This window comes from Rhopalosiphum padi, chromosome 4, assembly GCF_020882245.1.
Source record: "Rhopalosiphum padi isolate XX-2018 chromosome 4, ASM2088224v1, whole genome shotgun sequence".
Lineage (NCBI taxonomy): Eukaryota > Metazoa > Arthropoda > Insecta > Hemiptera > Aphididae > Rhopalosiphum > Rhopalosiphum padi.
The window spans coordinates 4,182,475-4,198,641 of record NC_083600.1 but is presented as its reverse complement, the minus strand read 5'-3'; the positions used below and the strand labels follow the sequence as shown (position 1 = coordinate 4,198,641).

Genomic DNA, 16,167 nt, shown 5'->3' with positions numbered 1-16,167 from the left:
CGTTCGCGATAACGCGACGGCTGTACGGTAATTAAGACACTGGAAATTTACGAACGAACTTGATTCACTTATATAACAGAATTACTAATATAATATAATATATTACATTTGTATTATGTATATGTATATATATATATGTATGCTACATAATATAATATAAACATATATAAATTTGGAAAAATTTGAGCATCTATGATCGAGATCTCGGCGGTATTTAACGGAGCAACAAAGAGGCGTGCGTTAGGTACGGCTGCTCGCGCGATACTGTCAAATAACTTAAAAAATTAATTTTGTCGTAAACTAGATCTGGGTAAAAAAGGAATTTTAAATCATTTATTAAGAAATTATGTAGAAAAAAACTTATTATTTAATACAATATATTATTTCTAGCTGAATTACCCGTCGCTGCCAAGTTAAGTAAAAGATAAGATAGTTGAATAATTAAGTATATAAATAAATATTAAAAATGTATATATCATTATAATAATATATCATTAATGTTTAGGAAAAACAAAAAATGGAAAGTAATTTAATTTCTTAAATTTTAATAACATTTATATCTATACGGGAAAATTGCAAGTATTTCACCCAAAACAAACAAATAAAAATTCCAACGAATTTCTTTATTATTATTATTATTATAGAATATTCATTGTATCTTTTTTGTTGTTTGGTATTAATTGTATTTTTAATTTTTCAAGAGATCCAACTCTGGACATGACAACTATATAGTTGATCATTGCTAAATACAGGTTGGGGTAAATACAACCCTACTTTATCCAATATTGGACCTTGTATTTTGTTAATTGTCATAGCAAAAGCTATTCTGATCGGATATTGACATCTAGTAATTGATACGATAACGCACCAGTAGAGGTAAGATGACGTGTACGTGCCTATATGTATACGCCAGACAATAACGCACGTCCCCGCCGCTGACGACGCAACAGTACTGCAGTAGACGTATTTAGGGAGTAGTAGGGGTTGTAAAGATTGTGTGTGAGCATGGCAACCAACACGCATCGCTACACGGAAAACTAAATATTTCCGAAAACTATTTAATTGATACATTTTCGGACTTTTCTCATTAGATAGCTCACCTGCTCACCGAGTACTTGCGTTTGAAATAAAATCGTGAAAATCGGTCCAGTAGAACTTCAGATATAGTTGTTCAAAGAAATCGCCTCACGTTTTAATAATATATATATATATATATAAAGATAAAGATTGTAATAGTTAAATATTAATAATATTAAAAAGAAATTATCAACCTACTTTATTATTACTAATATAGGTAATTAAAAAATAAATAAATGACTTTAAATAGCAAAATGATAATAAATATATTTAATAAAATATACTTAATAATATGGGCTAACGGACCATCATCGCTCAGAATCGTTTTTCGTGTGCATTGATTTATCATTAAATTTAAATTTAACACAATATACATTATAGACTTATAGTGATTTAATCAATGACGAAGTATACTCGAAATCTAGTGTACAGGAGAGCGATTATCTACTTTCCCCCTTTTTTCATTTAAACTTAATAATAAGTATTGAATAGTATTTTTTATAAATGTTTACTTACTTTTAGATTCCAAAGAACATTTTTTTATTATTATGATTATCATTATATTAGATTTACAGCGTATACATATTCGCTCAAGCGTGTCATGCTTTTACACACACACTCCTACATAATATCATAAGTAATACCCATGAATATTGTTAGTGTTTAAGAATTTGCGATTATGCAACATTTTCTATACAAGAATCTACAAAAAATATATCATATATTTTGAATAAATAAATACAATTTTTTAACGCATTTTATAATGCCCGATTTAATGTTTTAAAGGCCTACTTTGATAATTTTTGGACATAGTTACATGCAATTATTGAAGTTTTTAAGATTATAAATCAATGAACATTATAATCCTAATTATTATGAGTTGTTTTAATACGTAATTGATCGATTGGTTTGGTCACCTGTAACCTAAGTTAAGAATTTAATTTTTCAAATTTTTGTTGTATCATAAAGTACTGCAGATAATATAATTTACATGATGTGTTTTAAAATCAATACTTTCAAGAATCATTATGGTTTTAATTAAAGTCGTGTATACTCCTCTTCGAGTAATGAAAAACGGGAACTTTTGATGATTGTTGGTAGTCAATTCTTATTCCGAGAATATATATAATTCCAAAAACAAAATGCTATATTGCCTTTGGGTTGGTGAGCACGATTTTATCAAATTATGTGTTCGAACAGAGATTCTTAGTACAATAACGTTTTCTTATGTATATACTATTATTGTTTCGGGAAACTTTCTTCCACTTACCATCAGATCAATGAATGCATTTGCTGGAATTTATAAAAGGAATATAGACAATGATGAAAAACTGTATTTTTGGATCATTTTTATAACTGGAAAAGTTTCTTTATGAGTAATTTTCTAATAATCACATCATCCAGACTCCAGAGTAATATAATAAATTATAGAGAGTACTTACAAATAAATTAAATTTTACTGTATAGTTCGATATTTTGGTAATACAGTTTTTAATTAACAATTATTATTCACATTACTAATATATATGTAATATAAATCACACAATTATTTATAGAAATTGTTATTCAAAACAAGTTCATTCTAGATAATTCCACTATTTGTATCATTGTGTTAGACCCAAGGGAAATTAAAAATATGATCCCTTAAAATTCAAACTTAAAAGTCAACCATGAAATTATTTTATTTATTTTATATGGTTCAAAAAATATTTGAAATATATGTATAAATAATTTTTATTTTATATTTATGTAATTTTTTTATCATAAATTATATTTACTATCTGATATAATTTAAGTATAATTTTTTCTTTCAAAAATAAAATAAAAATGAAAGATAAAGGGGTGGTGTAGTAATATGGTTATATTATAGTATAAAATGACTTTTTAAGATTGGTTAGATAATATCTTATTTTTTTTTTAAAGTATAAAATTTCAGAGTAATTTCTTATATAGCTATAAAATATGCATATAGATTATATATTATAGCAACAGCAATTAACTATAATGTTTTTACTACATTAAAAACATCGCAATTATAACAAAAATAGGTAATCCGATCCGTCTTCGTATTTTAGATGACTATATCTTAACATTTTATCGTTTTTAACGTTTTAACTGTTAAACTTCTAATTAAAAAATCGCTATATTACAGATAGTAGAAAAATTAAATAATTGAATTGACTGAAAACTCGGAAAATAAAAGAGAACAAAAAGCATATGATCCCATCATAAGCTCCGTTAAAAAGTAATTTTATTACTGTCAGAGATTTTTACACCACCATATTGGAATCACATAGAGTAGATACATTATTAGTTATTGATTGAAAATTGCTAATTATTATTGATAGAAATAAATGTATATTATTATTTAATTGTGTAAATTAAAATAAATATCTGTTATGAAATTAGTTGTTTTTTAAATTAGTTAGTGCTACATTAGTTTTTTATAATGCACATATTTCTGATATTTTAGATTCCGAGCACAGCGATGAAGGTATTGATTTTACAGCGATGTAGTTATATTTTTAATTTTCATTTTGTTGTATCTGTTACTTCTTTTTAGAGCAGTAAAAATGATTCAGTCTTTTATTTCTCTTCTATAGTATTAAAATAAATCAAGTTATTACTTTAAGGTCATAAGTGGATAATTTTCAATACTTTTCTTAATAGTTGACTGTTGAGAGAAAAAAAATAAAAATTTATACGCAAGTCTAATTTTTGACAAAATTCTTTTTGATATTCTGGTGTACCTAATCTAAAAACATTCACCTTTTCGACTCACGCAATTTCTATAATTTTAAAAATACTTTGGCGCTCTTTGAACTATTAATAGACATTTAAAATACATCATTTTTGAAACTTTTATTTATAAGTGTCGACAAAAAAAAATTACATTAGATTAAAAAGTTTGAAAAAGTACTTTATAAGCAGTTTAAATTTCGATTAAAAAAAAAAAAAAACTAAATACAAATCAATGATTTTTTTTTATGAACGTTTGAAATTAGAATTTTGAAGAAATGTAGTTAAAAATTAATACAATTTTTAATATTGATCCCTATGGTTTAAAAATTGAATACTAAGTTTCATAAAAGTTTTACTTACAATAACTAAGTGTAATTCCACAAATATTTTTTTTTTTGAAAAGTTTTACGAACTTCACCTAACTAAATTTAAAATGTTTTAACACGTTATTGTGTATATTTATACACATTTTATGAATATTAAATATTTATATTATCTCAAATTATTAATTTGTATACATTATATTAAATTAAATATTACCTAGTATAACTTTTGTTATTTTTAAATTCAAATTGATTATAATTATTAATATAATGGTTTGATTGAATACATTGTATTAAAAGAAAATAATTAAGATTTAAATTCCGAAACTCTATAGAAGAGCCAGAGACGTGTCATAGGGGAGGCTAACATTTTAAGGAGGGCGTCAAAAAGTTAGGTTAATTAATGGAGAGAGGGCCAGTATTTTGAATTTTGCTTTGGTGCCAAATTATAACACACGGATCTGAGAACAGCGTATCATATAATTTATATAGTTTGAACAACGTAACAAAATAATGTTCACTATGATAATGTCAAAATAATAATAAAATTAATTCAAAATATAAATATTTTATTAAATTACTAAGAATTATTTAGTTTGCATAAACTCTAAATAAAAAAAACTTTAAAATGAAGTTTAAAATGATGAGACAACCAAGTCCAAATTAAAGGACTCATTTAAGAAAATATTTTCAAAGTTAAATTATTATGTATATACAGAGAATTCATATAATTATGTAAATTATAAAGTTTAGCAAGAGGTTGAAGTTTATAATAAGTACATAGATATAAATGTATATTATGTACACTAAGAAAGCACATGCATGTAAACACCTAGTTTATACATACAAATATTATATATTATATACCTATTGGCGGCTATATGCTATATAATCAGTATAATATATTATATTTAATATTCATGGTAGAATTAAGAGAAAACAATCGCATGATGTATTATTATGTTCATGTATCCGTTTTTTTTTTGTTCAAATCATCGAATAACTTTGTAATCTGTGTTACATTATACATATAGGTATTTCGATTAAAATATTTTATTTTTACATACTAAATAAATATTAACCACTTATTTTTTAGTAAAAATATATTTTACGTTACCCCACAAACCACATTATGAATTATGGACTTAATCATGTATAATATATAAGAAGCTCTTTTATTGAATTTAAAACTAAATAGGTTATTTTATGTCTCTATAGTGTCCCCGAGGAATCCGTCAATTTATTTAATGCTGTTTATTGTTTCTACGAATATTATTCGGAGGATACGTTCCATTCGTTCAAGTAGATGTCACTCAATGTTCAGCGGAAATTAATGTAAAAAACTAAAACCGTATTATTACATTAATCATCTTGCACTACGCTGTATTTTAAGAATTATTATATTTCTATTTCAGAATTATTTCTATAAGCCATTAGGTATTATATTATAATTAAGTAATTTAACTAAATATTTTAACTATTTAATTCTAGGTTACATAAATATTGATTAATTTAATGGGCCAATCATAGACTTTAAATCTTTTTTAAGGCACAATTATAGCTCATTATTGATTCATTAAATACTTAATGAATGTTCATGTAATCCGGTATAAGAGTATTATTTCTATAACCTTATGACAAAAATTGATATTCCTATTTCACAATTTTAAATTTTAATGAAATTGACCTTGGTCATATACCTACTATAATATAATATAAATGTTATAATGAAGTATATAATGCAGAATAATATATAGAATTTAGCATTTTAGAATGCATTTAGAACATTATAATTTAAGAAGAATATTCAAAGTAAAACTGATTTTTTTGTATTCTAAAATAAATAGATAAACGCAGTATCATTTCTAGCAGTAAAATATAATATAGCAATATTTCAAATGTACCAATTACGCATGCTTACAATACAATACGAATTGTAAGCCTTTAAAAGCTTATTAATTATTTTAAAGGGCAAATAAATAAAGGTATGCAAAGGTCTCTTAGAAATGTATACTTGACAGACATCATAGACCTACTCCCTCTATAAATATTTATAGTGACTCGATTGAGATATATACCTACTGACTACTACATTACTACAGGCATCCAAGTGGATTATTAAGAGGATGTTGCATACCGTTTGTTTTCTCTCCCTGGCCCATGCGTAACATAGACAAAACGCATTCACACAAAATCATTTTAGTTTTACATTTTTTATTAATCTTTGAGTAAAATAAATCATTACAAATATTATAGACAATAATATTTTCGAGAGTATGACACATTGAATTGTTTAAATATTGTCTCAAAACAATTAATACATAATATTAATTTAAGTGTGCAAAATTTTTATTTTATTTTTAAAGTCAAACAATAATAAAATAATAAAAATATAAGAAAGATATGTCAAACCCTCAAAATTATTATAATTTTCTATAATTATATTAATAGATGATTTTATTTTAAAATTAACCTCTCTCTAAAAATTATAAGAAACAATTTTACATGAATGCATTTTAATTTATGTAACGCTTGAGTCTGAAAAAAAACAATACTTCACAGATATTTTCATAAAAACTAAAAGAGATCATATATATTAATCATTATCTATTCACTTATTGCTTTTAAATTACTATAATAATAAATTATTTACTATTATAATTTTTTATTATTATTTAAAGCTTTATTTTATAATAATTTGCGTTTTATTATTTATCCTGATTGAATTATTAAATTTTTGGTTAATAAAAATGTAAATACAATTATCTTTGACAAATTGAATTTTCTACAATTACCAAGCTTTAGATCTAAATCATAAATTCTAAATGGTTTTAACTGTTAAGTCATTATTTATTAATATGTTGTTATATATATATATAGTGGAATGTATTACATTTTCTAAGGTTGATGTTTTTTGAATTTCAACAAAATAATAAATATTGTTTGAAGAGAAATCGTTATTTTACGTGTAAATGCTCAGTGTTAATCTTAAACATTTTTGTTACTTTCAGTAAAATACAAAATAATTTATATACATTTTCATACTTTTTATGAAATTTTAAAAATTTGAACTTGAAATATGCTTATAAAAATATTTTTTTAATTTTCAAGCTTTTTATTTTAAAATAAGAACGGTGTGATACATAAATCGAAAAAACTTTGAAATTTTCAAATGTTTATAAATACCAAAAAAGTATAAAAAATATTTTAAAATTTACGGCATTAAAAGAAAATACCTACTTATATAATTATTTGACGAAACATTAAAATTTCTACAGTTATTAATTTTTGAATAACAAAATAAACAAAATCATTTTGTCGAAATTTGGTTTTAAGTAAAAACGTTTATTTTTCTTTATTTTAGTTTTTCCCATTTTTTTTTCTTAAATATTAGGAATTTTCAAATTGGTTCCTCATAAAGTACAGCTAGATCCGGTTGGCTACCAGAAACTATTCTCAAAATTGAAGATTGAAGTATTTTTACTATTTAAAAAGGTGGCGATAGACACGCACTCATACAAAAAGAACATCATTGTAAAATCAATACATCGTTACACTCGACTCTATACAGCGGGCGTATAATGGCCTCACACAAGTATACTTCGTTATAGTTTATTGGAAAGTCGTGGTATATTTACATTTTACACAGGAAATTACACAAATTAATAAATAATTATAAGTATTCAGTGTATAACCCTTATTTAATGTACCTTTGATAATATGCAATTTATCTAATAAGTCATAACAAGAAATTCCTTATTTCCTTCACTACATCATAAGATAAATTATATACTATTTTTGTAATATTATTAAGTATGGTTCTGAATTTTTTGAAAAATATAAGAGAATATTGATGTATTTACACAAAATATAAAGATGGGTACTCAAATTATTAGTTATTACTGTTATTACTGTTATTATGTACTGCAGCAAACATCTGGTATATACATAAGTACATAACTATATAAGTGGTGATTTAGTGATTGAGTTCTTTATATATATATAAAATATATGTATGTATATATATTATAATACATTTTTATATTATTGTAAAATATTTTTATAATATTTATGATGAATATGTTTTTTTTTTTTTTTTTTGGTTTTGAGTAAAATTGTATACACATAAGTTTAATGTAACCATTGATTACTTATAAGAGTTGGAACCTATAATTTTTATTAAATATATAATGTGTATTGATCGAGTTGAAAGAGAGCTTTAGGTATCTTACGAAGTTGTAAATAATAATCAATACTTTGGTTTGTTATTAATTTAATTTATGGACTAATAAAATTAGTTTTACAAACCTATACTAAAAATTGTGAATAGAAATAAGGTCATGCCACGGACGAATTTAATAATGTTGTTCGAAATTTAACATACGGTCTGACCGTTTGTATCAAAAGTTTTGAATCTTAACTTTGAATAAGCCCCGAGATTAGTTGATATATCATACACGAATCATTTGTGAACATTAGTATTCTCATATGATTATTTAAAATAGTTTTTTATTTTTAGAAAATGAGTTCAAAATATAAAATATTATAAGCTGACGAATTTTCAAATACATAATATAAAACAATGTTATATAAAAAAAAATAAAAATAAAGATATTCAATTTTATAAGGATATTGGGTAATAAATATTTTTTATTGTGTAAAACTATATAAACCGAAAATGTAGTCCTTTTTAAAGACGAATACAAATAAACGTAGAACGATCTAAAAAAATGAATTCAATTCATGTAAATCCTGAATAAACCATTTGACAAATATTCTCAGAAAAATCTGTTTATATAAATGTACTCGAGTGATATATTGAATATAAAGGATGATTCACCAAGCATACACATCGTTTTTATTTTTATTTAGGTAATTAGTTTATTTGAATTCTAATATTTGACATTTTTAAACATACATAATTAAGCAATACCTATTTTTCAAATACTAAGATTTATTTATATCATTTATGGAGTGTCCTTTACTCCTCTGTTGTTTCCATGATAAATTATATCATTATACATATAATAGTTATTTTCTACTGAATTAAGCTTATATTTATTTGTGGTGTCCTAACACTATACACATTTTCAAACAGGCAAATAATAAACACCATCATTCTATATAGGATTAATATTACTTATTACACACATTTTTTAATCTTTTATTATTATTAATTAACCATTATTATGATTATGATGGTTGTGTACATAATTTTTACTGTATATAGTGTATACATTTACATATCATTTTTTGTATCGTTAAATTTCAAAAATACTTTATTATAAATTGTATATACACTTCAATATACACGATGCTTTTATCCTTTAATATAAAGTATTTACAGTATTTACACAAAATATAATATATATAATATATCTTTTAGAATATCTATTTCATAATTTTTCAAATATTTTTATAGATACTTAGATTTATATACAATTTAAAAAGTGTATTATACAAACTTCTTTCTTTTAAATGAGAACCACCTTTATTGCATTAATTGAGAAGGAGTTGATTTTTTAAAAAAAAGTGAATACCTATATGATTTATCTTAATCCAAAATTAAACGAAAAGTTTCAAAGAGTTGGTAGATAACACTTGTTGAATAGTATACAAAACTGAAGTACCATTTGAAAATATGGTCTTTAATTTTTTAAGTATATATTAAATTTTTAAAATAAGAATTTGAGTAAATGTATTGTTAAATATGGTAAAAAAGGGGCGAGCATGCTTAGTGAATCATCCTGTAAAATTAAGTGTATAGGTACTGGAATATTATTAAAGTATAGCGATAATGTATGTAAATGTATACACCATACGGCATACAGTAAACATTAAACACACATAACATAACCAAAAATACTTGTTTAATAATGATAATATTACATATTTATAATATTATAACACCTTTAGCCCTGTTATCTACTAAACAAGTAATAACTTATACTCATCCTTTATTATTATTTGCATATTTGAACACACGTAACGTTTAAACACTATAAATAAATATAAATTTAAGTTAATAAGAAATAATCACTGGATAATATACTTAGATAATTTATCATAATAACATAAAAATTTATCAAATATTATAAACAGACAAACAGTCAATGCAATTTATAATTTGTATAAAAAGCATAGGGCTTTATTATAAAGATGTTACCAAAATGTTTATTAAATCAAAAACAACTACACATAGTCACATAGAATATTATAGTGAAATATTAAAAAATCTAAGCCACTTATTAATACTTTATAGTTTGAATAGAAAGCTTTTGCATTTTAATACACCTACATAATAACACGAAAACTTGTTATATAAATAAATACATCATAATACGCTTGGAAAATACTAGAATGCTACTGATGGTTTAAATACTTGAATGGTTTTAAAATGTTTCGAGTATTTTCGTTTTTCAAATGTTCAAATATTAATAATAAAATGATAATCATGAACATTATGTTTATTATTAGAAAATTAAATTTTTTATTTTACTCGAGTTTCTAAGCTGAAAATAATTGGTACAGGTGTTTTCTTCTGTGAACATAAGACGATTAAAAGCGGTGAAGCCATAATATAAGCCACCAGAAATTAAAAAACGAAATTGATATCTGTTTGATTCATAATAATATAATAATAATAAAAAAAAAAGCTATTATATATTACTATACCTACATTATACGCATAATATAGTATATTGGAAATCCATCCACCCGAAATGAATATTTAAAATTACTTGGAATCTGAATGGACTTGCATTAAACATTGTCGTATTGAGTATTGACCGATGATGGTATACCGCCTACCTCTGTTATAACGTACTATACCAGAGGTCATTTTAGAATATAAAATGCGTTATTATAAAAAAATCATACATTCATTTTTTTTTTTTATGAAGTCTTCATTTCGCTGTATTCTATAGAAAACACTATCGTAAAATCTAAATAAACATAAACATCATCGCTATACAAACACAAGCTGACGTTAATCGCATTACTGAGAATTCGAATTTAGTTGGTAGAACGTATTTTACTATTAATAAATCCTGACCGGATTATTTAGCAACATTTTTTCCCCATCAATACAGAGGTGTTATTTTGCTGACACATCATTCGCGGTACGTCATTTACCCGTTCACACTTTTAGCCTATAATCATATTATTCATATTACTATTAATTATTCGATATGACGATATGTATATGATATACAATATACAACATGTGTGATATCTGCCGAGTCATAAATACAAAAGGTTTAAGATTTAATCGGTAACCGTAACAACACTACCATCATGAATCATCTGTAAATATATATATATATATTATAATACTTGAAGGTACCATTATAATATATAATCAATACTATCATCCACGGACATATATTAACACTAATAATATTTTTTTTTTTGTAATAACCTCATTATAACATAAAAATTTTAGTGTTTTATTTTTGATAAATATTTTAGGCGGACGACTATATTAATTGAAATTATTTTTCTTTTTTTAATAATTATAGAAAATATAAAAAGTAGCTAGACGGTAGGTACACATTAATTATAATTACATTTATACACCAAACGTATTTAAACTTATATTTTTTTAACGACAACTGTTTTACTAATACTTATTATAAACTCTGAATAGACTTATTTTTATTTTTTTATTTTTACTTAAAATTAACTGAATATGAGGAACCCATTTTTAAAATTTGATGAGATAAATTATTAATTGTATGTTTTCATATGATATATTCTTATTATTTTGCATTCTCGACTAAATTATACAAGACAAAAAAAGTACTAACCGAAAGTGACGAGTTTCATTGAATGATTTACAATGTTCGTTTGATTGGCCAGTTGACAAGTATATACACCGTGATCAGACGACGTCAAACTCCGCGTGTATATGGTTTGATTAGCGCTTTCGGGATTCAATATGAAACTAGAGACGTCACCAGGCCACGGGTAGGGACGATTATCCTTGAACCTGTAAAAATAAAAAAGTAGGTATGTAAAAAATATTAAAACAATACCATTATTTTTTGTGTTTATTTAAGGTTGTATTGATTTATTCAGTTATTTTTTAAAATTACAACTGTTTCAGAAATTGGAATATAATAATAATCTTTTTATATAGTACCTACTGCAGAACATGTTATTAAGTTAATCCTAAGCAGCTACAATAAAGTTCAAGCAAAAGTTTATTGGTTTGTCACCGCTCTTTTAATAACGTCGAATAAATATGAAACCCTAAGAAGTTTAACAAGTTATTAATTTGAACACACTTCCGTGAAAAACAAAATTCAGTTTTCAGTGAAGCAAAGGCTTCGTTGATTGTAAACAAGAAGAAATTGCAAGAAAAACAAGTAGTTGGAAAATCAACGTGAGTTTTGACACTACAAAGTCCCTCCCAGGGACCAAATAATAAAAAAAAAGTGTACACAGCTTTCGACTATGCTAGCAAGTTGAAAATTAGTTTTTCCTCTAGTCTACCGCTTTTCTTACTTAATGGCCAATTAGCAATAAAGTAATAAGAAAACGTTAACGATTTGTTTTCTCTTCTTTATATTTTTATAATTTCAATCGTATTATAAACGACGATGACAAATTCGTTACAACGGTTACCCACAATATCCGATCGTCGTAATAAACGATAGGAAATACCTTAACTGCGAAACCGGTCGTTATGTTGTATGCTCGATGACGTGCACGCAACAACAACAATAATATATTATTATAAAAGTGGTACACCGTACACGATGCAGTGGCGATTGAGACGTACGGCACATCGTCTCGTGCTGTTATAGAGCGATCACCGCCGCCGCAACAAAGCCAGATCGAACCAGTTCGCCCCGAGATATTCGCAGAAACCGCCGCCGTCATCGAACACGTCGTGTACCTAACATTATACCTATCGGCTATCGCTCGCGTTTAGGTCATTGAATTTGATGGATTGTATACATCACGGTCTGAGTGTCACATGGTGTTTACACGGCGCAGCATGAAGTGCAACAGCGTGTGATGTTATATATGAGAAAAAACCAAAAGACAATATGGCGAAAAAAATTAATGTAATATTATTGTTTTGATAACAACAACAATAAATTACGGAATTAAATAAAAATTGTCAACCGTAGGTTTTCAAGTATAAACATGCGCTCATTAAAGATGACTTACAAGTTACAGCTATAAGGTACACAATATTATTCGTCGAGCATTGCGAAAAAAAAACAAAAGAAGACCTACATTTTAAACATCATTACAAGAATTGTTTATATATTGTACAAGAAATATATACTATCAATAATTATTAATGGTATATATTGCATACATATTTTGTATAAAATAATAATAATAATAATAAAAAAATCAAAGCTAAATATATTTTATAGCACCCAATGACTAATATAACTGTAGATCAATTCCTATACTGGCATATATAGTAACATATTATTAAAATCGTTTCGAGTCCACTTGAATTCCACAAAAGAATTTTTATACTATCTACCAATATGTGTATAAGCTATAATTTATAATTCATAAGATATACACTATACATACTATGCTGTGCTGCACTACTGTAGTACAAGTGCAACAATAGTTTTCTAAAAGCCAATAGTAATATTTTATTCTCTGCATAATTTTATTACATAAAAAAATGACAATTAACGGGACATGGACCCACGTGCAAGTTTTGCTATATAACAATTACTAGAACGAAGATCGTTCAACTCAATAGCTTGTATCTCCTCTCTAATTTATTTCGTTACTCTATTCAACGGGTGCCATCGCACTCACGGGCTCGTCAATCAATGTCAGTCATATTATAAATAATATTTTTTCTTTCTACATTCTAGTCTGTTAATATTATAATGGACGGAAATGAGGGAGGTGTGTACACACTAACATGCATGCACATAATCAATTTTTTTAAATCGGTTTCGCGGTACTGCATCCTCGCTTAATGTGTAAATGTCAGATGAGTACAGGCTACAGCTAAATATAGAAAAATAATACAATAATAACCATGGAACAAGTGAATGGCGAAAAACCTTAAAAATGATTAATTACGTTCAAATAGGAAAAAAAATCAGCATTCGAATAACAAAAAATAAAACTATAGACTTAATACAGCTCTCAAATTATTTATCATTGCTTTCAAATTTAAAATAATAATACCTACCTACATTACTATCATGACTCACGATTCGTAATATTATGAGGTGAGTTTATATGGACGTGAATAACCTAACCAGTGGACCAAATTTATTAACTGGGACATAACTTGAATATTCGTTTTTATAATATATACATGTATATTGCCTAGAAATTAGAATACTTAAGAATACAAAATGTCTGTGTTCTGTAGTACTAACGACCACATTTTTATTTTGAGTGTCTGATTAATAAATAGACAGCAAACCATTTCATCTAATGCCCTTAAGTGGCTTATTTATTAATTATTGTTATTATATATTTTCCGTTTTCCACGCTAGAAAAGTAAATTTGTTCGTATTTAACAAAATGTACACAGCAGTTTTACTTTTTCTTTAATTTCTCTATAGGTACATACGAAGAGGTAATTCGAGTAATTTTAATTTATGTTAATTTAATACAATACACTTAAAACTTTTTGGTTTTTGCCATTTATTTAGTTGATTTAAAAAGTTTTGTATTAATAATTACACCAGAAGTAAAATATAAAGTTTTAGAAATATAAATTGCACGAACTATGTTTTCCATTTATTTAAATAATATTTTAAGTACTATTTTATTATAAAGTTATTACCAATATACACACCCATTGCTCAGTAAAATAAAATTAAAATAAAATGTATTTAATAGATTATTGTTATAAATATAAATTACTAAAAATTGAATGAACATTTTTATGTTATAACATGATAATAAATATTATTCAAATCTATTAATTTAAAAAAAACAATAATAATGGAACTATATTTTTATACCTCAACATAAATTAGATTTAGATCAATTTTTTAATTTCTTATAAATATATTTATATATATATAGACTTAATTAACAAATGTCCAAATACAGTTAAAATCAGGTCTTCTATTTTTTTTTTTAACTATTTTGAATTTAATAAATAAATTAAATTAAAAAGAATAGTTGGTATTAATATAAATACTCAAATACACATAATAATTATCCACAAGTGCCGAAAATCTTAGATATTTATCTTCTTTTACATTATTGTTAAGTAAAATGCAGTACCTATGTATGTATAAATGTTAATTCATGCATTTTGCAAATCAATAGTTTTTACCATTTTTATACATAGGGGTTTTAAAATTAAGTTAAAAAAAATAATAAAACCTTCAGAAATTGATAAAATAGTTATAAATTTACAATACAATAAAAATGCATCAGGTTAATTACCCGTAACATAGCGTATATAGTTGCACATTCTCACACATAATGTTGACTAGTAAATGTACGGCTGTATAATATACGAGTTGGCCATGATACCAGGAACGACGTCATAGTATACAATACACATTGTGTATTATTAATGCCTAAGAGAGTTCGCTAATTATTGTCATAGTTGCACATAAACGTCGGACCGGCGAATGAGGCAGATGGATCGAAGGGGTAGGTATAAATGACAGCTGCGGGCTAAAGAAACTCCACATCGCTTTGTAATGTAATAAATATATGTGTATAAAAACTACAAATAACAAAGTCGTAACGTGTATAGTAGGTATACTCGAAAAAAGCGCACTCGAGTTTACGATTTTTCAAAGGGAACAATATAAATTGGTTTCCAATTTCTAATTTGAATCTTTAATCAACGAACAGATTATTTGTAACAATAAAAAATATTAATTGTTCCACAAATGTATTATAAATTATAATTCTGCATGTAGCAAAATTAAACACGGAGATTAACGCGATTACTATTACAGTGCTACGTTTAACACGATTCGTTCAGGCGTATTCGGTTCGCTTTATATATTATAATAATAGGTACCTGTTGTATTTTCAATCTTAAATGTAA

General features: G+C 25.1%; 1 protein-coding gene across 1 annotated transcript in view; it reads right to left on the bottom strand.

Moving 5' to 3' along the window:
- The window catches only part of LOC132929323 (uncharacterized), a 36,479-nt gene that overhangs the window by 11,836 nt on the left and 8,476 nt on the right, over positions 1–16,167 (bottom strand). The window contains exon 2 of the mRNA XM_060994601.1: positions 11,951–12,132. Within this exon, the coding sequence (XP_060850584.1) occupies positions 11,951–12,132 (182 nt within the window). The remainder of the gene's footprint in view (positions 1–11,950; positions 12,133–16,167) is intronic.